The sequence below is a fragment of the Drosophila mauritiana genome, chromosome X (assembly GCF_004382145.1).
Source record: "Drosophila mauritiana strain mau12 chromosome X, ASM438214v1, whole genome shotgun sequence".
NCBI classification, from domain to species: Eukaryota; Metazoa; Arthropoda; class Insecta; order Diptera; family Drosophilidae; genus Drosophila; species Drosophila mauritiana.
The window spans coordinates 11,875,474-11,898,674 of NC_046672.1; the positions used below are offsets into that span (position 1 = coordinate 11,875,474).

A 23,201-nucleotide genomic window follows, 5' to 3' on the forward strand; every position below is an offset into this window, starting at 1 on the left:
AAATCTTCAATCAAATTTACGCCAATAATGTTCAAATGCTTGCGTGTGTGTGCGTTTGAAGGGAGGTTGTGTAAAATATAATGCAGTGCCCGTAGCCCCACAATTTGGTTTACCTTTTTGGCTCCACACATTTTGGCTGCTCTGGCTGCCTTAGATTCTCATCCTGTTCATCGCATAAAGTGTGAAAATGCCAAAAATTGTCGTACGTTGCGGTTTTTTTTTTTTCGAGTACCAACCTGTGTCCTTGCCCTCTCTTTGGGTTTACAAAGAAAAAAAAAAAAGAAAAAATGTAAAAAAAATATTGCAATTTTGTGACTGTGCTACGTGAATTTTTACACCGTTTTTACACCATAGTTGTGGCTGTGTGGGTGTGTGTGTGTGAGTGAGCAAGTGGATTTGCTGTTTGTCTTAGTACTTTCCGCACACTGAAAAACATTCATAAAGTTGGCTCACGCTTAAGTAAACACGAAAAGTGTAAAATGATTTCATCTGATGATGATTTGGCTTTGGGAATTGCACGCTCCATTGCGTCACTTACGAGTCCTGCACTCGTGTAAGTGTACGGCATGCAATTATGTATTATTACACACACTACCCACACACACTCAAATGGATTTCCACAAAATGTAGAGCAAACAAGCTGGGAGACATTTACATATAATAAAGCAAAATTCCATTCGTTTACGGTGGATGCTCTGTAAAGTGGAGTTGCCGAGATTGATTTAAAATCCCACCCATTATGGTGTATTAATTATAAAATCTTTTATTTTATATACATATTTAAAGGCTTTTTTGAATTATATTTAACTAGTCAAGTTTCGCATATTTTTTTGCATGGCGCAGCCGTTTAATGAGTTTGTCTAACATGATATGACGCGGAAGAGGCCCTCGGGCATTTCGGGCTGTCAACAAAATGCATTCAATTGGATGCATTTCCTCCGGTCGGCCGACTGCAATTTGACCAATTCACTTTTGGCTTTTAATTAAAAAATATGTTTGCTTACTCGTGCGTTTGTGTGGAAATCCTGAATAAAGCGTGGCAAAAACCGCATTAATCTGGCAAACATTATCGGTCTGATTTAGCCGCTTGCTTTCTGTTTTATTTTTTTTTACTACCCCAGGCTTAGACAAAGTGGCATTTTGGGGCATTAGCCTAATGCCAACACAAATCCACCTAGAATAACGAACTGTTTATGGCCGCGAATCCCCCAAGATGATTAGCCAAAAGCAGAGCCAAAGAAAATCTGTGCACAATGTGGCACGTTGTTGGGAAACCAAACAAATTTAAGATCGAAGTTAAGCATACTCATTCGTTTGTACTCTATTATGCTTCTCAGCTTGAATTTTATTATTTATTTATTTAGAATAAAAGTGAAGCAGCTTCCTGATTAATCGCATAAACACAATCTATATAACGTTTTCGCTTCATGGAATCCGAAAACGACTAAATAAATCTGCGATAATCTCATTGCCTGGCAAGTGTATCCTTGTGAAGCGCCTAAGAGTAGGCAATGCTTTTGATAAGATCAACTTGGTGGCACACTCTTCGTGTGTTAATGTGGATTTCATGGGGGATTTCGGTGGTTGGGCGTCCAGCACACACTTGTTGAGGATGTAACTGAAAGCACACACATTCAGCGAGGCACACACATTGGGAATTTCCCACCAACACACACACACACACCCATACACTTGGTAGAGGGCGTGCTAAAAAGTTTTCATAATTGACGACAAGCTGCAGGATCGCAGGGCCCAACACTTTTGTTCTCCGCATTTCTCCCGGTGTTCTCCTTTTCAGCGCGATGATGATGATGATGGGCAAATATTTTACGTCATTAATTAGCGCGCTTGAAACTATTACGTAATACGATAACACCAGCAACAACAACAACAACGGGAACAGCATAAACTATTATGTGCAAAATTTTTAATGACGTTAGTGGGTGGGCTTTACGAAGGGACGCCGGGTTGAAAAAAAAAAAAAAACCGAAAACGAACATTGTTCGTTTCCCTAACCTCAAAATATATCCTTTTTGAGGTCCCAAAACTGAATTTGTGTATGAAACTTGTTAGTAAGTAAGTAGTAATATGACTTTAATATACTTGATTTTCGAACAAATTATAAAAATGTTTATATTTAGTTTAGCTATCAACAATATTTCCATTATTATAGATAAGTCTTTTATAAAAACTGATATAGTATATGTTTAATAATTTTTTATAAAATCAAAAAACATATGACATTTCCTTAAACTTTCTTTTGCAGTGTTAGCTTTTTGTTTACTTTACTTTTCGGTTTCTTTCGCTGTTATTTTTGATGCCCTTATAATTAAATTATTTAGCGCAAATTTGTGCACAGTTGTCGCCTCTCCCACACACACACACACACACACACACACTCACCCACTGGCACAAAAGGACACTCTCACGCACATATTAGATACGTTATCATTACTACATAGCGCCCTCCCGCTCATCCGACGCATCTGGCCCGCTCGCACACTGTCTCAGTTCATCTCTCATTCGCAGTATAATGAGAATTTAAATCGCAATAAAGTGGCGCTGCAGAAGATAAAGAACATTCTGAGTTGAGTTGGGCAGGTTGGTTTAAGCGATGCCTTAACTTCTCACTGCCCCGCCGAAAAAAGGCGCGAATATAAACGCTGCCAGTTCGTCACTTCGTCGGTCCGTTTGTCCGTCCGTTCCTAGGCAAACTTATCTTTCAGTTTAAAAGTTATCTGCACTAAACGATCCCAAACGTCTTCGTTTATTAGAGGTATTCTCTAAATCGAAACGGATCAGACCACTATACGAGTTCATATAGCATTTACAGGAATATTGGAAAAAAAACCAACCTTCGTCTTCGATTGGAAAAATTTGTATGATCAAAATTATCAAAAAATGAAAAAAGCCTAAAATTCAGTAGCAGAGCCACCCGTGTCACGTTGCAATCAACCGCATCACGAATCACGCATCACGATACGCCGATATTCCCGGTGCCACTCCCCCGTATACCCGATTCAACCTCCCACAATTTCAGAGCATTGTCTTTCGACTGGCACTGCTAATTGGAATGTACATAGGTACACATATATACAAGCCCCTTGAAAAGATTCCACACTTTCCGCTTTAATTTAACAATATTTTATTTTTAACCCTTCAAAACGCACATTATCCCATATAAGACCATAGTTTTAGGTCGAGTAGTGTTGTATAACATGTTAGATTCGATGCAAGCTACTGTCCAACGGGACCGGTGCCATCGATTTGACTGCAATATGTGTAGTCCCGTTATCGAATTGTCAGATGCCAAAGGAGATGCGCATCACCAATTATCCAGCTGCGTTGCAAAATTTCTTGTAAGATTTCTGTGGCGGTTAATTTTTTTGTTAAATTTGTAGCTTACCAATTCCACGATCGAATTAAGTATAATATGTTAGACTTCAAGCAAACCCCTCATTCTCGCCGCAGATGCTGTCGCTGATTTTGCGCTAATCGATGGGCGTCTCTTGCAGCCGCACCCACATGTGGTGGGCGGCCAAGCGCTTGGCTATCTTCTTGCTCTTGCCCGTGCCCATCTCGCGGTAGTTCCGTACCGAACAAGCGATCCTAAAGACCCGCTCGTGGGGCAGACCCACTTCCGCTTCCGTTTCATAAGATGGTGGTGGCCATCGCAGTTGCACACACAATTCTTGTAACCTGCCAATAGGATTACCGACGGTCTCCTCGCCGGCATCTCCTCCGCCCGTGGCATTGCCGTCTCCTCCGCCAGTCACTGACGGACCTGCGGAGCTGCTAGGCGATTCCGGTATCTGCGTGCAGCTCAGCTTGTCGATGACCGCACGGTCCGCCGCATTCTTGGCCGACTCCTTCGAGCGTCCTGCACCCATGGCCGTAAAGGGCCGGGCAAGCCGCACACACATGCTGTGGGCGGCCAAGCGCTTGGCTATCTTCTTGGTCGCGCCCTTGCCCATCACGCGGTGGTGGAGTACCGAACAAGCGATCGTAAAGACCGGCTCGTGGGGCAGACCCACTTCCGCTTCCGCTTCATACGACGGTGGTGGCCATCGCAGTTGCACACACAATTCTTGTAACCTGCCAATAGGATTACCGACGGTCTCCTCGCCGGCATCTCCTCCGCCCGTGGCATTGCCGTCTCCTCCGCCAGTCACTGACGGACCTGCGGAGCTGCTAGGCGATTCCGGTATCTGCGTGCAGCTCAGCTTGTCGATGACCGCACGGGCCGCCGCATGCTTGGCCTCCTTCTTCGAGCGTCCTTCACCCATGGCCGTAAAGGGCGTATCATTGACCCTAAAGGACACGCGAAACCGGAAGGTCGGCTCATGTTGGGCGCCCTCGATCTGGAGTTCATAGCCGGGAGTAATTCCCCGTCGGCTTAGCAGCTTTTGCAGAATGCTGACGGGCGTCCTTATGGCCATTGCATTGGCGTCCATCTCGCTGACGAACTTTAAAGCCTCGTCAACAAAAGTAAGAAACTCTAAAAAGTGTGTAGTTTTTCTTTTTTGTTTTGTTTGTAAAATTTTTAGCTCACAATTAGAAAATAATTAGGAAATTTTTAGATTTTTCGTTCTGAGACGAGTTCTGTTCCAGACGAGCTCTGAAAGTAAACTGAATAAATTTCGGGTGGGGCTGGGGTACATGGTTTTGACAGCTCCGTTTGTTGGATGAAATTAGATCCAAGGACAATGTGATCAGTTGCCATCTACAAGGTATAACATTCCATATTTGGGCCATTCCTTTCCATATTCTTCTTCTTAAATAAATTTTAAAATATTTAAAAACCAAGAATTTCCACTTTTAAGTTTGAAATTTCAATGCGAGCTCAACGAGGCATGGCATTCCAAAAAAAATGTTGTTCTTTTACGGAAAATCAGGAACCAACTTTTTTTTAGCTGTAATTTGGCTACTAATGCTAACTTGGCTCATCACTGGGTAACTATTGGCCGTCCCTCTCTTTCTCGTGCTATCGTAATCTGAGCTCTGGTTTCGGCTTAAGCCTCGTTTACCATTGCTGGTTCAGCGTATTTCAACCATATTTTAGTTGAAAAACCTTAAGCTTGCACATTTTCCCACACATTTTCAGAGTCACCATTTTATACTCCTTATAACCAATACTGACCACCCCTTTCACTTTTAAACGGATTTTGTAAAATTAATTTTTGTCCAAACTTTTGCATTTTTTGTAAGGGGTATATCATCAAAATTTGCGAAAAATTGAAAATTCCCGAATTCCCAAACTTGAATGCAATTCGATTGGAATTTAAGCAACGAACTCAGCGAGGTATGACATTCCTTATTTGGGTCATTATTTTCAATGTTTTGATTAAAATACCGATTATTTTTTCCAATGTTTTGATGAAAATACCGATTATTTTTTTCACAAAAAATCTGGAAAAATATTTTTAATAAAAAACTCAATTTTCAAGTTGGCTTTTTTGGCTATAACTTGACTAAAAATGGTCTCACAGCAAAAAGTAGTACCATTTTATACTCCTTATAACCAATACTAACAACCCCTTTCACTGTTAGACTGATTTTGTAAAATAAAATTTTGACCAAATTTTTGCATCATCAAAATTTGCGAAAAATTAAAAAATCGTAGAATTCCCAAACTTGAATGCAAATTGATTGGGAGTTAAAAAACAAACTCAACGAGGTATGACATTCCTTATTGGGAGCATTATTTCCAATGTTTTGATCAAAATGCCAATTATTTTTTTCACAAAAAATCTGGAAAAATATTTTTAATAAAAAACTCAATTTTCAAGTTGGCTTTTTTGGCTATAACTTGACTAAAAATGGTCTCACAGCAAAAAGTAGTACCATTTTATACTCCTTATAACCAATACTAACAACCCCTTTCACTGTTAGACTGATTTTGTAAAATAAAATTTTGGCCAAATTTTTGCTTTTTTTGTAAGGGGTATCATCAAAATTTGCGAAAAATTAAAAAATCGTAGAATTCCCAAACTTGAATGCAAATCGATTGGGATTTAAAAAACAAACTCAACGAGGTATGACATTCCTTATTGGGAGCATTATTTCCAATGTTTTGATCAAAATGCCAATTATTTTTTTCACAAAAAATCTGGAAAAATATTTTTAATAAAAAACTCAATTTTCAAGTTGGCTTTTTTGGCTATAACTTGACTAAAAATGGTCTCACAGCAAAAAGTAGTACCATTTTATACTCCTTATAACCAATACTAACAACCCCTTTCACTGTTAGACTGATTTTGTAAAATAAAATTTTGGCCAAATTTTTGCTTTTTTTGTAAGGGGTACATCATCAAAATTTGCGAAAAATTGAAAAATCCAAGAATTCCCAAACTTGAATGCAATTCGATTGGGATTTAAAAAACAAACTCAACGAGGTATGACATTCCTTATTGGGAGCATTATTTCCAATGTTTTGATCAAAATACAAAAAATCTGGAAAAATATTTTTAATAAAAAACTCAATTTTCAAGTTGGCTTTTTTGGCTATAACTTGACTAAAAATGGTCTCACAGCAAAAAGTAGTACCATTTTATACTCCTTATAACAAATACTAACAACCCCTCTCACTGTTAGACTGATTTTGTAAAATAAAATTTTGGCCAAATTTTTGCTTTTTTTGTAAGGGGTATCATCAAAATTTGCGAAAAATTAAAAAATCGTAGAATTCCCAAACTTGAATGCAAATCGATTGGGATTTAAAAAACAAACTCAACGATGTATGACATTCCTTATTGGGGGTATTATTTCCAATGTTTTGATCATAATACAGATTATTTTTCATTACTTTTTCAAATATTTGCTTTTAAAGTTGTAACCAAAAGACTGACTGCAAAAACTCTTGATGGACATTTTTATCATAACTTGGCAAAAAAAGGCCATAATGACAAAAAAAAATGTTATTATTAGCGGGTTACCAATTGTTGATAATATTAAATTGCGCCTACAATTTTATTTAAGTCGGAGAACTATATCACATAGGTGAAAGAGGAAATTGAATTAGAAGGTTAAACCAGGAGGTGCCATTTCGATGACCTCGGCTGTAGCTCAGCGAGTGTTACTAAAATGTAATTTGGAAGCGTGTTTACGGCAAAACCCGTTTGCAGTTTCCGCCGGATTCCTAGTCAGGGCCTTAGCCGAGCTCGCAGTAAAACTCGTACCGAAGTCATAGTCACCGACTGCGTCTGTCTCGACTAAGGGGATTATGAATCACCCGAAGAGATATTCCCGCATTCAGTTTCGCTCCAAGGGTCTTAAGAAATCAGAAGTTGAACTTGCTTGTTTGGCAGAATGCAACATTAATTGGGGTATTTAAAACGAAAACAGCAAAAATGTTCTTAAACCAATAAACATGTTTGAAATGCTTGATTTACATTTAAAGGCCCATATAAAAATGATAAGTTTATATTTAAAGTATACATATATCTGAATCCGTTCTTTTTCTTTATGGAATGGCCAGTGACAATGGGTGATTCCTTGATGCATACGACGCCTGAGGCACAGACACATAAATGCTTATTAGCATTAGTAGCACATTATGAGCAATCGAAGAACAGACACACAATCACACATACGAAGCTTTTCCGAGGGTGGGAAACCCCCAAATTTTGCGCTTACTCAAAATGCTCCAGGTATCGGGGTTGAACTGGCATTTGGCATTTGCCACCGCCAGCCATTGTTGTTTGGGGAATATTGTCAAGCGACTTGTGTGTGTGTGTGCTTGCACGCCGGTTTCGTAGCTGGCTGGTTTTGAATTTTGCATCCCGCATCCAGCATCCTGTATTCCGTATCCAGCACTCGAATCCCGACTGGATACGCGTCCCAACCGGCGGCATTGAGCTGCAATTAGAGCCTGCGTGACACCCGTGCAACTAATCAGCTACTTTCTGGATAAAAAAGTGAAATAATGTCACTTCAGAGTCAACACAATTGCATTGAATACTTTCTGAAAACGTTGTGATGGAATTCGATGTGTTTGATTTACTTAAATCATTTCTGTTGCTAAAGTTCGCAGTGCACATGCATGGTCATGACTAGTTAGTTTTGTTGGGACTGTACTTGAACGGCAGGCAAATTTCAGATGCAATCTTGGCTCGTCGTCAAATCGCTGCTGCCAGATATTAACCAGTTACTGTTCCTTTCATTCAGCACTTTTTGCGCTCTTCTTTTTTATTAACCCCTCTACTGATTTCGTCACGCGCAACCGGAAATTACTTTCCAGTTTTTTTGTTGCCCTACCAGCACTACTCCTAGTAGTTCACACTTGGCAGATGCAACTTTTCCGGCGGCGAAGGAGGTGGGCATTCTGCACCATCCGTGACCCCCACATTTCGCTGCACTTCCTCCTCGGTAGCTGGCGCTCTCTTTTTTCTATCGATAACAAAAGGAAGCCTTATTAGAGTGTTCCTTTATTTGAATGCCACATTTCACGCCATGTGGTGGATAAATGCGGGGATAGCCGGGGGGTCGCGTCTATTGTGAGAGTTGGTCTTTTTTCCAGCTAGCGCACGGTGCCCCCGCAATTTCCCCGAAGCCATCATGGAACCCACGATGAACCCCCGCAGAAACCCCAAAACCTCGACAAGTTGCCATTGTCAGCCATTGTGGGGTCCTTTGTTTTAGCCTGGGCTTTGTCAGCTGGGGCAGCTCCTTCAGCCGTCTGCTTTTCCCATTACCCCAGCACTTTCCACTGCGCCACCCACGCCATCCACTACGCCAGTTTGCCGGCTTTTCTGCATTTTCTTTGGCCGCCATCAGTGGCAACTTTTCATTAACCAAAAAAAGAGCTACCGTGGATGAAAACCACCAGCATACATGCTAAAAAAAGACACTTGCCAATGGACACTGGCAGAAATATATAAAAAATAAATATTTTTACTTACAGTTAACATTTCACAAAAGAAACTTTAATTTAATATAGAATCCAAATATTAAATTATAATAAATTAATCGCTATAAAGGTAATTCAAATTACCACAATCCATAATTTGTATTATAGAATACATTTTTAATTTACTTTATAAGTTTGTTTCTGTCGAAATTTAAGCTTCACTGTTGAAGTTATGTATGATTAACACAATATTTTCCCTTTAAATTAGAAATTATTCTAAAATTTTTTTAAATTTGAAAACTTAAGAGAGAGAAGCACTTGCACTTACCACACAATGCAATTATTTTTGTAAGTGCACTTTTGTGCGCCCTATTTAACCATAAATGAAGCCGGATGAATAACTGCGACGCTCGTTTTGGCGGGAACTTGCGATCAGATTTCATCATTGAGTGCCTGAACGTGTCCACTTTAAATGCCAAATTAAATCGAGTAAGCGTCGATAAACAGGGTCGGAAATTTTGGCCGAAACCGCCAAAACTTTTGTGCCGGGGGTTGAGAGCAACAGACGTCTGGCCGGAAAAGCCGGAAAAGCTGGGAAAGCCGGCTAAGATTCGGAAGGGAGAGGGAGAGGTTAGTGCGAAAGAAATGCGACGATGGATGGATGTGTGAGGGACATCAACTAATTGAAATTGCGCGCCAATTTTGTGGCTTAGCCTGAGTAAGTTGGCCCTGGATGAGTTTGTCTTGGCCTAGTGACATGCGCACACACTGGATACGATGGCTAAGAGCCGAGTGTGTTTGGCTTTTCGTGTCGTGGCTAGGTGGGCAAAGCAAAAGGCCCGAAAGACCAAAGACCGAATGTTGCCGCTTCGTGCGTTGTCGTGGGTCGTGGAAAACATACAAAACAGCAACTCGGGAGCTTGGTAAACTTTGGATACTGGTTCGGTCGGGCTTTGGTGCGGGGGATGTGCGTGTGGATTCATTCGCCTGGCCAAAATATCGGCGAGTGCAGTTAACGTCGGTATCTGCACGGTTTCGCATCGGCGGCGCCGTCAGTTGTCGAGCAGCGGTCCAACGGTGCGTATGCGTATTTCAGGCGGCCAACGGTCCACGGTGCGTATGCGTGTTATTTGACCCACAGAAGTGAAATAGTGGTGTCTGTGTTGTTTCGTCGCTTTCGTGGTGTCTTCCTCTTGTTTGTTGTGAGTCGACTTCTTCGCGCGAATTGAATTGTTTTTTTTTTTTTTTTTTTTGCACACTAATCGACTGCGCTACTTGCTCGATTTTTTTTTCTGAATTTTTGTTATTTGTTTTGGGTTCGATTTGTAATGGAATAAATATAATAAAATCAGCAAATAACCAAGGCGAGACCCTAGTGAAAAGTGTGTGAGTGAATATACCCGACGGAGAGAGAGGGAGAGTGTGTGCAATGTCGGTTTTCGGTTACCATTGATAAATGGCAAACAAATTGAATGGCAATGGCCGGTGAATATTGAAAGCGCCCATACAAATAAAAAAAAAAAGAAAAGAAGGAAGTAAAGAAAAAACACCGCTTCAAGCCGAAATCAAATCACACGTGTCATATCCGTTTCGTTTTTGGGAAAGGTAAGTTTCGTCAAATAATTGGTTACATGTTATGGAAATCTTTACATCCGATCTCCGGTTTCCGCTGAGCCCATTGGGGTTTTAGATCATTTTTGGGCTTGCTGGTTGCCTAATTTGTAATTCGAGAAAGGAACATTAAACATTTGCCGCCCGGAGCAAAAGGGATACATGACATGAGCACTTCAAACTGTCGTATTACCAAAAAAATGGGTTTGTGATTTGATAGGTTAATGGAAATTCAATGGGTTTCACATTTCCATTAAAATTGTCAAGTTCATTGGGGACTCGTGCGTTACCAATTAAGCAATTTTTCATTTTTTTTTTTGTGGATTGATTCTATTTCGATTCTTGGTTTTTTTGGTTAATTAACATTTGCTGTGGGTCACTTGGGAAAAATTCCATAATTCAGTAATGGAATAATAATATTGCATAACTATGATATTCGAATGCGGTAACCGTCAAACTAACAGTTTTATACATTTATTTAAATGGTTAATAATTATTTGGTCATCTTTTTATTTTTATTTGAATATCAACATCAAAAGGTAAGTAACCGTTAGCATCTATTTCTATAGACTTAATATAGAAATAAGCGCTTTAAAGATCAAGGAAAGGGTATACATACTTCGGCTTGCCGTAGTTAAGTTTCACTATCGCTTTCGTTTGAGGTTGGTAAGTGCAAATTACGGCATTGATTGACAATAAACTATTATAAATGCCGTGATTAAAAAGAAATTGCTGTAAATGAATAGCACTTAAAAAGTAATAATTAAAAATATGTCACTTAATAAAACTGATTACCGATCATAATCGTTGAAATGCCGTTACACACTTATTATCGGATTATTGAAATGGGATTTTAATAGTTTTGGATAAATATAATGTGTGTATGGTATGCAACAATTTTTTTGACATACTTCCTCTGATGTCTTTCATATTTTGCAATGAAAATATATAATTTATAGCTCATCTTGAAACTCCGGGGATCAACCGAGCCGCACAATTGCCATGGCCGCTGTAAACGAATCGAAAATTTGTTTGCCAAACGCTTTCACCCAGGGGTCTAATTCGATTTGGTCAACTGCAGCTAATAAGGTCAAACTGAATGAATGAATGTGTGTGTGTGATAGTTTTTGGCCGGCGATATATTTAGCATTTTACACGATACCTGATTTATGGTCTACATCCTAGTTGGAGGTATCCGCATCCTCCGGTGGCAGTTCCATCATCATCGGATGCCGAATCGAATGCCGTTAATAATGGAGCCCGGCCGGGGGCCAATGAATTTCATAATAATTAAATTAAAATCTGTTTATTTATGCACTTAAGCCGCAGCAGCAGCAGCGGCAGCAGCAGAGGCACAAAAATGCCAATAATAATAATAAACACAAGTAATAATAATAACACGGCTTACAACCATTCGGGGCGACCATTCGAATGAAATATCTAGATTAAATATTATTTATAATTAAAGCAAACAAATGTTCGTTCGTTCGTTCCACTGTGCCCTTTGCAAATTTCCCCTTAAATGCTCCGAAATATGCAGTAATTAAAACAAAACAAAAATATGTGCATAAACATGCCTGTGCATTTTGTATTTAAATCAATATTGCGACCAAAGCAACTAAAATGCCTGACTGAAACACACACTTTCGCAAGATGGCAAACTAATTTGAAATGGAAAATAAGTTCTGATCTGCAGCTGCAGCTGCCGTCTTTGATTGAGATACAAATTTCATATTTACCCCGCCTTCTACATAATCTCTCAATTAGCCCGGAAAATAAAGAGATGCCAGTTGAGTGGGCGAATTGCCTCCTCGGGCGGAGAATTGCCAGCAAAATGAAAATTAAATATTTATGATAACTATCGGGGGCCACGACAACTTGAGCGAGGCGAAATGCTCAATGTATTGACAGTGGTGCTGGTCTGGGCACTTTCTGGAGGGGATTGGTGATTGGGGATCGGGGATCGGGGCTTGCAGATTGGCTGCACCACTTCCTTTGACAACCAACATCGAGTACAGCACTGTGGGTGGGTTGCATTTTTGTTGCCACAAAGAAAAATGGAAAAATGCACAGGAACACAGTGCAACGTGCAAGCGAAAAAAATTAAATAATAATTGCAGCAAATGGCAGACAATGGGACTCAGTTTTGTTTACATCGCTGCAGCTCGTTCAAAGCTTGTTTTATTTATTTATATTTTACTTACTGAATTTTAGGAATTCTGTTCCGCTTTTTACCTGTCATCGATTTTCTTATGTCTTACGACAGCTTTGTCTGCTTATTCTGTAGCTGCAGAATGAAAACTATTTACATGTTTAATGCATACATTTTTATTTAACATTGATTTACTTTAAGCTGGCTGCTGGTCTTCTTAAGCTTTAAATGTTGCATATTTTTGTTTATATTTTTTTTTTATCACTTTGCATATATTTATGATTTTTGTATCTATGTATATCCAATTACACCATTTGCTCTTGGCCATTGAATTTTTTATAAAAAAAATGAAAGATGTTATTGTTGCATCAATTTAAGTCACATTTGCATTTCGTTTTTGTTGCAACTATTACTTTATATTTTTTGTGCATTTGCATTTGATTCAAAAAAGCATTCCAAGCAAAACATTTATATAATATTTTTTCTCTTCTGATTGCAACAAATTGAATTGGTTTTTTTGTTGTTTCACATGCCACTTGTGTTTGGCTTATTGTTTCGAGCAAATTGCCCTTAAAGTCGGATTGAATATCTTGTGTGGTTCAACAATTGATGATTGTGTTGCTGAATATTATTTAAAAAAATTACTAATAATTCTGTGTGTGCAATTAGTGTTTTATTTTTTACTTTTGTTTTATTTGTTTTAGCATTTTCTATTCAACAAATAGCTGTAGGAATTTTAGTAGTTTAGTCAATTCTTGTGATGTAAATATTAAAGATATAATAATGAAATTTAATTGATATATCTTAATTACGCTGCATTGGTTGTAATGATTTTGCATTTGAATTTAATTGTTTGTTAAAATGTTTCTTAGAAATTGGTAGATTTTCTGTAGTATTTTCTCTGTGCTTCTGTGTCTCAGCTTTTGATGTTGCCGCGGACTTTTACTGATGTTGCACATAGCCGACCGATGTTGCACGTTGCGAGGTGCCACTTTTTATGCTTAGCTTAGCCTGTGGCTCAGTCGGCACGGGACTCGTGGCAGATTCCCTCCTGGAGGTGCCGAGCTTCTACCTTGGATTTAGCATGGGGATTTCTTTAATGGATCTTGTGCCGGCACTGATTTTGTTCTACAAGCAAAGTGCATTTGCTCGCAGATTGCAGATTGCAGATAGCATGCTCTCAATGGTTGTAAACATTTCACTCTTTACTCCGACATTTTCATTTTAATTTTCCTCCTTTTTTTATTAGTACCCATTTCTGTGTAATGGGAATTAAGCCATCGGCCGCAATCAACCTTGTTATCGTGCTCAAATTGCAAAATTTACATACATTCGGGCTCCAAGGGTAAATAAGATTAGGCATGAACCTCGCCTGCAGATCCATGGCCATGGAATGCAAATGGATGTGTGCCCAAATGTATATATATAATATTTATATATATATGTATGGTATATGTGGACATGCGTTCGAGGTAACCGCAAATGGGCGATCCTAATTGATGGTTTCAAGATGCTAGTTATCCTTTCGGTTCATTGGTTAATTGCAAATGTGCATTTCTAACAAATTACGGTGAGATGTGTGCCACATTGTGCCGGAAAATTCGAACCTTGCAGCTAAACGAATGGTAATTGTTTTCAATCAGCAGCTAAACTTTTGCATATTGTGCTTGGAAAGTTGCAGAATAAATAGGTGATTTAATATGCTATTAATATGCTTTCACACAATTCGCAAGACAGATTAGGCAAAAGTTGAAATAAGCAGCTTAGTCTATTTTCAAATCCCGAACATCCTCTTAAATTCAAGCGGCTGATTGCGTGTAACGTATTTTTAGCCAACAGCTTAATTTGCGATCATGAGATTGTCCAGCTACTTTTTTGTGTTTTTTTTTTGGTCATTCTCCGGTTTTTCTTCAACCAAATGAGATTCATGAGTCCGGCGAACACGTTCCTCATTTTACAGTGGAAAGGACATTGGGCATTCCTTTCATTTTAATAGTGTCACGTTCGGCGCGAAAACGGAAGACCCGAGGCGCTCGTTTGATAACTCAATTGTACCAGGCCCGACGCCTCAAATTGAATTTAATATTAATTAACTAATTTCAGTGCTGACTTCACTTTTAATTAACTTGTGACCGCCCATCGCCGCACCGTCTACTATCCAGTGTCTAGTATATATGCATGTACGTATATATCTGTCGCATACCATCTTGAAATCATCTCGGCACCGACTGCGACGCTAATTTCATTTGATTTTGGCCAACATTTGAGGCAACCTGTCCTTCCGCTACCTCCCTCGGGAATTCCCCGCTTGCTCTTGGCCCACTTCCACCGACTTTTCCTGAGGAGAAACGACTGTCCTGGCGAATCTCTCAGGTATGGCTACGTTGACTTCACGTAAATACACGTGCCATCGCCTCGCTGGCCACCAAGGAATATTATCCACTCACACATGTTCAGCCATACACAGCGAGAAATAAATGTGCCTGCAGTTACTTTTTTTTATAACATCAACACTTTTTCACAAATACTTATGTATAATTCTAACTAAAAGAATTACAATCAGTTACAATTAATTTGAATCATTACATTTGAATAGTTATCATATTCTTTCTGTGTACAAACGGCAAACGATCACATAGATACGTTCGTACATCGATGTGCAACGTGTTTTTCCGGCTTAATACCTTTCTCAACTGAATGCGAATGGAAATAACGGTAAATGTACATATACCAGGAAAATTTTACGAAGCGGAGAAAGTAGAGAAAAAAAAAACAGGAAACAGCATCGGTGTTTTACTGAGAGTGTGAGTGTGTTGCAGCCGAGCACGCGCCGCTTTTACGTTACGGTCGTGACGTCCAAAAAAAAAAAAGAAACAGAAAAAACGCAGACAGTTGGCGGAGTTTTCAGAAGCAGTTTAGGGATATCGAGGTAGTACAACCCGCTAACAAAACAAAACGGGATCGAGAAAAAAAATCCACGAAATTTCCTTTGTCATGTGCAGCGTTTTCGGAAGGGAGAAATCTGGAAGCCCAAGCCACCGTTATTGACAGCACTGGCTCTCAAAAAGATTTCCCAAAGCATCCAATGAGTGACGGACTGACTAAGTGTGCCGAGCACAACTGTACCAGTTGAATCGGACCCAGCACGCCAGGGTAATTTATCGATAGCATTGGGCATATCGATTACTGGTGCTGCAGTGTCAGCTAAATTGATTCCTAGCACAACTGTACTAAGAAGTGCATCAATAAGTTATGTAAGCTATATTCCCAACTCACATATCAGTTATCGATAGAATCTGAATTTCCTTTTTAATTGTTGAATCTTTGAATTTGCACCCTTAGCTGAGGGTTATAGTTTCGTACAATTAGTTTTAATTAAACGTACCATAATTGACGAGCTGTAATTGAAAGCCTTGTGTGTATATAACTTAAAAGCCGAAATGCAGAGCAAGAGCCAACATTTCGGGATTGTTTTCGCTCGAATTCAAAGCTAAGGCATTTGAGACCATATAAATTGGCAGCAAATTAGCGTTAATTGTGTGTAATCACTTTCATTGTGCAAACAAGGTGGGATTACCCATAAAGGTTCCACATATTTGCTATTTCTACGAACTGGGCAATGAGGATTTGAAGTTACTCGAGTCTTGGCATCATAACTGGGTTCAATAATCTGTGGGCTGCACATTAATAATTTATGGTATCTAGCACATTGGAATGGAAATTCAAAATTTCGCTAATTTAACATTAACACTAGGTAAATATTAACGTTTATTTGCAAATATTCGATACTGTTTTTATAGTTAATTTTAAAGTACGTAGGCACATTTTGATATTACGACTTTGACCCATTGATAAAGATATATGTTTCTATTGGGTATCCGCCAAAATAAATACACTTTACTTTCTGTTTGCGTGTTCTCTTTGCTTATTTTTATTCTTCTATATTTGTACTTCTTTCTTGGCATCCCTTTCCCTCGTTCTCTCCTTTGCTTTTGGGCAAACTCTTTTGTTTTCGTTTCGCTTTCATACTTGCTCTTTCGCTTTGTGCAGCAATTTTTGTTTATTTTCTGCGGCTCCGCTTTTGGCATCTTTTCAGTGTGTCAGTGTGCTAGACACACACAACCGCACATATACACACACACACACTCACGTGTCGTGAACACAAATAAACATACATATATCTGCAAATGCACTTTACGTATCTATGATCCCAGTTCCCGTTTCAGTTGTATTGATATTGGCGAAAGGGCTTTGGATTTATGCTATATTTGCCAGATAATTTGCAGGGTAATTCGGGGTAGCTTGGTACCAATAGCCAATATGATGCAGTTGTTTTAAAGTACTGCAGTATTTATGTATTTGTGCGGGTTTCTGTTTGTGAATTGGATTTTATATGTATTATATAAAATTTTATTATATCTTTAATATCTTTTTATATCTTTATTTCTTTTTATTATTTGCAATTTATACCGAACGCAAGATGAATTCTTTCCCAAATTCAATTCCCAAATTAATCAAACTGTCAAATAATATGAAATACCTCTATCTGGCCACATTATCATAATGATAATAAACACTTTCACACGAATTGGTTGCGTGAAGAAAGCGTAGCATACATTTTGGGGCGCCATAGATCATCCGTCAGTCGATTCCCCGCTGGCAAAACACTTTCTCAATTGCTGTTGTTTTTGCAACTTTCGCGGAAATCGCGTGCCAGAAAACGCTAAAAATGTTTGCCGCTGTTTTTGCTGCTTATTTCCGTTTGCGTTTATGTTTAACTTAAATTCCCTTTAACCGGCCTCAACTTCCGCTGCCCCGTTGCCATTTCATTTGCAACCTGTCGTGGATTCAACTTTTACGCAATGAGAATTGTACGCTGTTGCTTTGGGCCTTTTCATTTGATTGTTTTTTGTTTATTGTTGGCTTTCCTCCCCTCTCATTTTTTTTTTTACATTTCAGTTTTATTTTTTTTTTGGTTTGCTGTTGATTATTTGTGTACTTGCACTATCACGTAACGCGGCAAATGAAGTCGTAAAATGTCGGTTCACTCTTTGGCGCTTTATACGTAATCCCTGACGGAATTTTCATCCCTTTTCCGTCGACGGATGGCAAACTCAATGGGTTTCGATTTGGTCCGGAAAACAAGTGGAAATCAATTCAAGTTGAATTATAATTACATGCTAGAGAGGCGGGCGCTGGATTGAATTTTGCATTCGGTCTGCAGGGATTTACAAAATAATCAGAAAGCGGCTATATGTATAAACTATCATAATCATATTAAAAAATATAGATTTATTTTAGTGTAACGTGCTATGAAAAATAGCAATCTTCCAGGGAATATTGTAATGCAGTAATAACTTACCAAGTGACACGGTCTCATCCCTCTTGAGTCTCTCTAAAAGTCCAAGAACTGCGGAAAACTTAATTCCGATGCGGAAAATTTACAGTTGTCAACCCGTTGGCTTTCCCCCATTAAGCTGCCATGCATATAAATCAAAAAAACAAAAGCTAAAAGTGTGAAAATAAAATAAGGTGTGGTTGCTGTAGTACGCCAAGAAAATGTCACCCAAAACGCAAAGTTACAAATGAGTGAGCGAAAACTTTACGCAAGAAAATTCATTAAAAAATCATATCAATTATTCGGTGACCTGTCAAAGTGTCTTGAAGTGTGGCTGCTGCCCACTTTAAGGATCAACTGGAATAGTGGGCGGGGCGGGGATTGATTGGATGATATTTTCCGAGTCCTCGGGGGCAGTAAAAATATTGATGCGAGTGCATTAAGGAGATTATTTCCTGTTGATTCAATGGATGTGTGTGTGTGTGAGAGTGTTTGTGTGTGCGGTATCATATTGATCCTGAGCCTTTAAAGCGCCTTAAGTCAACACAAAGCAGCTCTGTTTAGGCCTTTGTAAGTCAGCTTAGCCGCATAATGTGTGCACTGCGAGTATACTTGACCCAAAGCACACATTCCCAATCACCCAGGCACCCAAATCTGACCAAAGTCCAGCCTCAAAGCCAAACGAAATGACCTGAAAACTCATCGGGGACTACCAACAGCCGAGCACAGTTAACCGGAATGATAATGATAATGAGCATGATAGGGATGATGGGGTTTTGGCATCGTCATTATCATTACCATTAACAAAAGGCCACCGAGTGGTAGGCTGCATAAAGAATACGCACATATATATATTTATATCTATATATATATATATCGCATCACCACCCCCTTTTGCCTTTTCCATTGACGCCTTCGACTGACTAAGCAGAATTAGTTACAGCTCATTATTGATTTTGGTTACGAATCAAATGAGGCAACACTTCTATGAAAAAGCCGGTAAATTCCATTTAAGGGTAAGTGCTGGAGTCTCAATGAAGCGAATCCGGAAAAGTAATTGGGGGGATTTAATGAAACGGAGTTAATCGCGCAGGTTGATAGGAAAATCGTGAAAAATCAGTAAAAGGATACAAATTAATATACATTTTGAAAAAAAAATTCGCACAGATCAACCCAGCAACAATGCAATTAAAACGGTTAATTTAAAAACTATTTCTCATTTTAAAAATGTAATAAGTACTCGAGGAGATTTAAAACTGGAGCATTTCACAGACAGATAGCTCTCAACTTCAATTTAATAAAAGCACAGCAGATTGCAGGGCAATGGGAAAGTAGCTTGGATAGGTCAAATCCATCGGGCAGATCTAGCGGAAAAGCAAAAGGGGCGTTGGTAAAGGGGGCGTGGTGTCGCCACAAGGCTATTAACAACAGTTTGCGCAAATGACACTGCAATAAAGTATGGCAACGGAGAAGGAAAAACATTAAAAGGGAAACAGCGAGCATAAGGCAGGCGCACATAAGGATATAGCCGCCCGATCCGCCCATTTATAGACCCCATCCTCCATGCCCCATCTCCCAACCCCCATTCACCATCCCCTTCCCTCCAACCCCCGTTTGCCATCTTGACCAGTGGTCAGGGAATGTCTTATGCACAGATTTATTATGTGGCCATAAATAAATTACAGGACCAACACTCACAAACACAGACAGTTTTCCGTTTTCCACGGCGGTTGTGCGAAGGAAAATGGCAATGCAAAAAGGGGAGGGGCAGGGTTAAGCAGCTCCAACGATTTATATGATAAGGGTTAAAGGGTCCGACGACAGGGGAACGTCATCTCTCGCCCTGAAAATGCTTATTAAAATGCATAGAAAATGTTAAATGATCTAATTAGTGAAATATTTTCACCATAATTAACCAGCCGAGTGCGCAATGCGATGTGCCACACGAAAAAGGGGGTGCAAATTTATGTGTGTGCAAAGGGAAAATGTTCCCTTTTCTCAGCACAAAATTAATCGCCTTCAAAGCAATGTGTGCCAGAAATGTCGGGAATTTTAAATGAACAAAAGACCAAGAGATAAGACTAATTCCCCCCCGGGCTGGCTAACATAAAAAATGAGTTAAGCTGCGCAATCATAAATGGTACAATCTTGTTTCTTTTTTTTTTAGATTTCATATATAATTAAATGTTGATAAGCTGCCACGTAATTAAATACAATCATTTTGGAAACGTACTTATACAGGTGGCAACCAATTACCGCTTAATTACCCACGCAAGTGGCACAATTAGTTTGACATTAGAATGGGTCATGTTTGCTAATTAAGGCACTTGAACTAAAAATACTTGCCCTTTCATTTATTTTAATTATAGAAAAAAAGCTATAAGCACGAACAATGCGATATTTTAGTTAACAAATTGGAAACAAAATAACGTGTTTTATAAATGTATTTCATTGTAATGAAATTGATATTTTAAAACAAGCTAAAAATAGTTGGTTTTCTCCCTTCCTCTGCATCAACAGGACATTCCCTCGTCCACAGGCACTTTAATCTCAGTGCGGATTTCAGATACTTTTTTTTTTTGCCAAATGTCGAGAGTCTGCAGCAATAATTGCTCAAGACTCGTGAACTTAATTGAATCCAGTGGGCAGTCGCAACGGGCATGGTATTGCTACCTACTTATACGGACATGTGTGTGTGTGTGTGTGTGATGGGGGTGGGTGGTTGGTTGGTGTGGCTCTTCAATTTGAGTGGGGCCTTCGCTGTTGCCTTTGGTTTTTGGGGTGGACCCGATTAGCCGGCGCTATCGACCGGCCTGCCATCCGGTGGCGAAATCCGTTCGCCTCTGACTGACAGCGCCTATCAGTGCGTTTCGATCTGGGACAGGACAGGAACAGCAAAGGCAACTGAAACAGAAACAGAAACACCAACTGAAACTGAAACAGAAACAGAAACGGAGGCAGAGAAGTGCCAGTAAGGACTAAGGACGAAGGACCCATGTCAGGCCAGCTGACTGCGACAACAAAAATGTGACAAAATAAATAAATTAAATTGTTCAAAAATGTTGCAGGTTGTTACTGCTTCCAACATCGCATGTTGCATACGAAATGGAAAACGGAACTTGCCAAAGTTGATTTCTATTTTGGCACGTGTTTCTAGCCAGCCTGCTTAGTGGGCCAAAAATCGGCTACCAACAAGGGCTCCAGGGATGGGGGTTTCTTTCTTCTTCTTTTTTTTTGGCCATATCGTAATCGGTATCCTGCAAAAGGTACGACTATAGTATGGGATGTGGGGGTGTAAAGGATCTCGACTCAAGAGGACGCACTCGGGCGTACACTCATTAGGAATATGGATTCAATTATATGTCGCTGGTGTTTGGCTCTCTCGCACATAAAACAAGAAATACAGTTCGCTTCGTTATGGAAAACGTGCTCGAACTGCTGATGAAAGCCATCTCGTCGGATATGGTCCAGAAATGTTGGCAAATAATGGAAATATTTACTTCGTGTTTGGGCAACTTTTCGGTTTGCGTGAGTAAACATCATCACATACGCTAGCACACCTATTGAGGTATTACGAATTATTCGGATGGGAGCTCAGTGAAATTGGTAACTTTATACATTGTTTTTTAAGCCACATTTTTGTTTATTTTTGTATAAAGTGAGTCCTGAAATTGTCAGATTTATGTCGTTTAGAGGAAAATGTACGAAAACATATAGTTCATAAAAATTTATTAGCTTAATTGTTCTTGAGCTTATAGTATGTAACATGTAACGCAAAATTTAAATTCAAACTCATTCAAGCACACTCATAAAATCCAAAATTATAATGCTAAAAATTCACATTTAATTTCTACTATTTTCCTGGCTATTATTCGTGTTAGCACTCAGTTTTCCCTGCCCGTTGGACGCCTCGAAAAGAAAATGCAGTACATGCAAATCATTCATAATTGTATTTCAGCTGCTTGGCACATCAGTAATTAAGTCAATTTATCATTAACCTGGGGGACCTGCCACTCGCTCTACCAATTCCCCCCCTCGTCCGCTGCCCATGGGACTACCTCTAGGTCCCATGTATATATGCATATATATATATAATGTATAGGTAGGCCATGTATCTAATGGCGGGTCGTAAAATTTATTGCGTATACGCCTTCGTGTTCCATGGAATGCTTTTAAATGTTAAATGTGCAAATTACGCTGCACGTGACTGCGACTGCTACTGTTGCTGTTACAATGACTGCTACTTGGCCAGTGACTTGGAGGAATGTGTGTGAGTGCACTGAAAAAAAATATTTAATGTTTCACTATAAAATACAAATAAGGTGGAGAAATATTGAAATTTTCTACTAGATGAGTTAATTAATATTAATTTGCTTAATTTGTTCTAAACACCAATGCAAAATGTAAATGTAATTTTTCTCAGTGCTTCTACTGTCTCCGCACAACTGATGGGAGGGGCGGGCGTGGCAAGTGGGCGGACTTCTGGCCATCGGCTTGAACGTGGGCGTGAATCTTCACAGCCTCTGTTGGCTTTGACGGCAAACAAATGCTTTGATATTTATTGCCCTTGCAGTCAGCCGCAGTTCACCTTCGGTATACCCATCTCGCCCACTCGCAGCTGGCCCTCTCCCTTCCGCTGCCATGCCCACCCACTTTTCCACCCACTCTTAAGTGGCCAAAATGCGCGAGTAGCAATGTCATCCACGTCCTTGTGTTGCACTTAATGGCACAGAGTGAGAGAGAGGGAGAGATGGCGAGTGGCCGAAGAAAGAGAGCGTGCGAAATTGTTGTCGAGTGGGAGTTGATTGGTTTTGGGGGCGTGGTGCATTAGGCCAAGATTTAAGAGTTAACTTTTGGTCTGGTTCAACGAGGATGAAAACGAAAGTGAAATCTAAATGGGATTTTTGAGAAAAAAAGTGTGTGTGGATTAAATGGAAAGTGAAAGTAATAAAAATGATTACAAGTTTAGAGCTTGAAACTTGCATTTAAAATAATATAAACTAAAAAATAGCTCAAAATGTTTCAAATTCTAAGCATAAAGTGTGACCAACTTTAAAATTTATCTCGCCCAAAAGGATTTGCGTTTGGCAGGTGGTTATGAAATCCCCCCTGTGCTTTTTGGCCAATAAGGAATGCATGTTTTACTTTGTACCATTATTTGCATTTTTGTTGTTCGGCTCGCTTATATCTTCATTCTCGCATAGTTTTTTGCCGTTTTCCACATCGCTGGCATTTCTTCTATTTTTCATTTT

General features: G+C 39.4%; 2 protein-coding genes across 2 annotated transcripts in view; one reads left to right on the plus strand and one right to left on the minus strand.

Annotated features, from left to right (window-relative positions):
* Positions 1–3,165: 3,165 nt before the first annotated feature.
* On the minus strand, positions 3,166–4,586 carry LOC117148739 (RISC-loading complex subunit TARBP2-like). Its single transcript, XM_033316309.1, has 2 exons — positions 3,407–4,586; positions 3,166–3,340 (listed from the first exon to the last, which is right to left on the minus strand). Exon 1 carries the CDS (start codon positions 4,452–4,454, stop codon positions 3,492–3,494), a length of 963 nt encoding a protein of 320 aa, XP_033172200.1. The 5' UTR covers positions 4,455–4,586; the 3' UTR covers positions 3,166–3,340; positions 3,407–3,491.
* Positions 4,587–9,951: 5,365 nt separating this feature from the next.
* The window catches only part of LOC117147142 (GATA zinc finger domain-containing protein 5-like), a 65,922-nt gene continuing 52,672 nt past the window's right edge, over positions 9,952–23,201 (plus strand). Inside the window, exon 1 of the mRNA XM_033313921.1 lies at positions 9,952–10,453. The gene's annotated coding sequence lies outside the window, so the exon portion shown is untranslated. The remainder of the gene's footprint in view (positions 10,454–23,201) is intronic.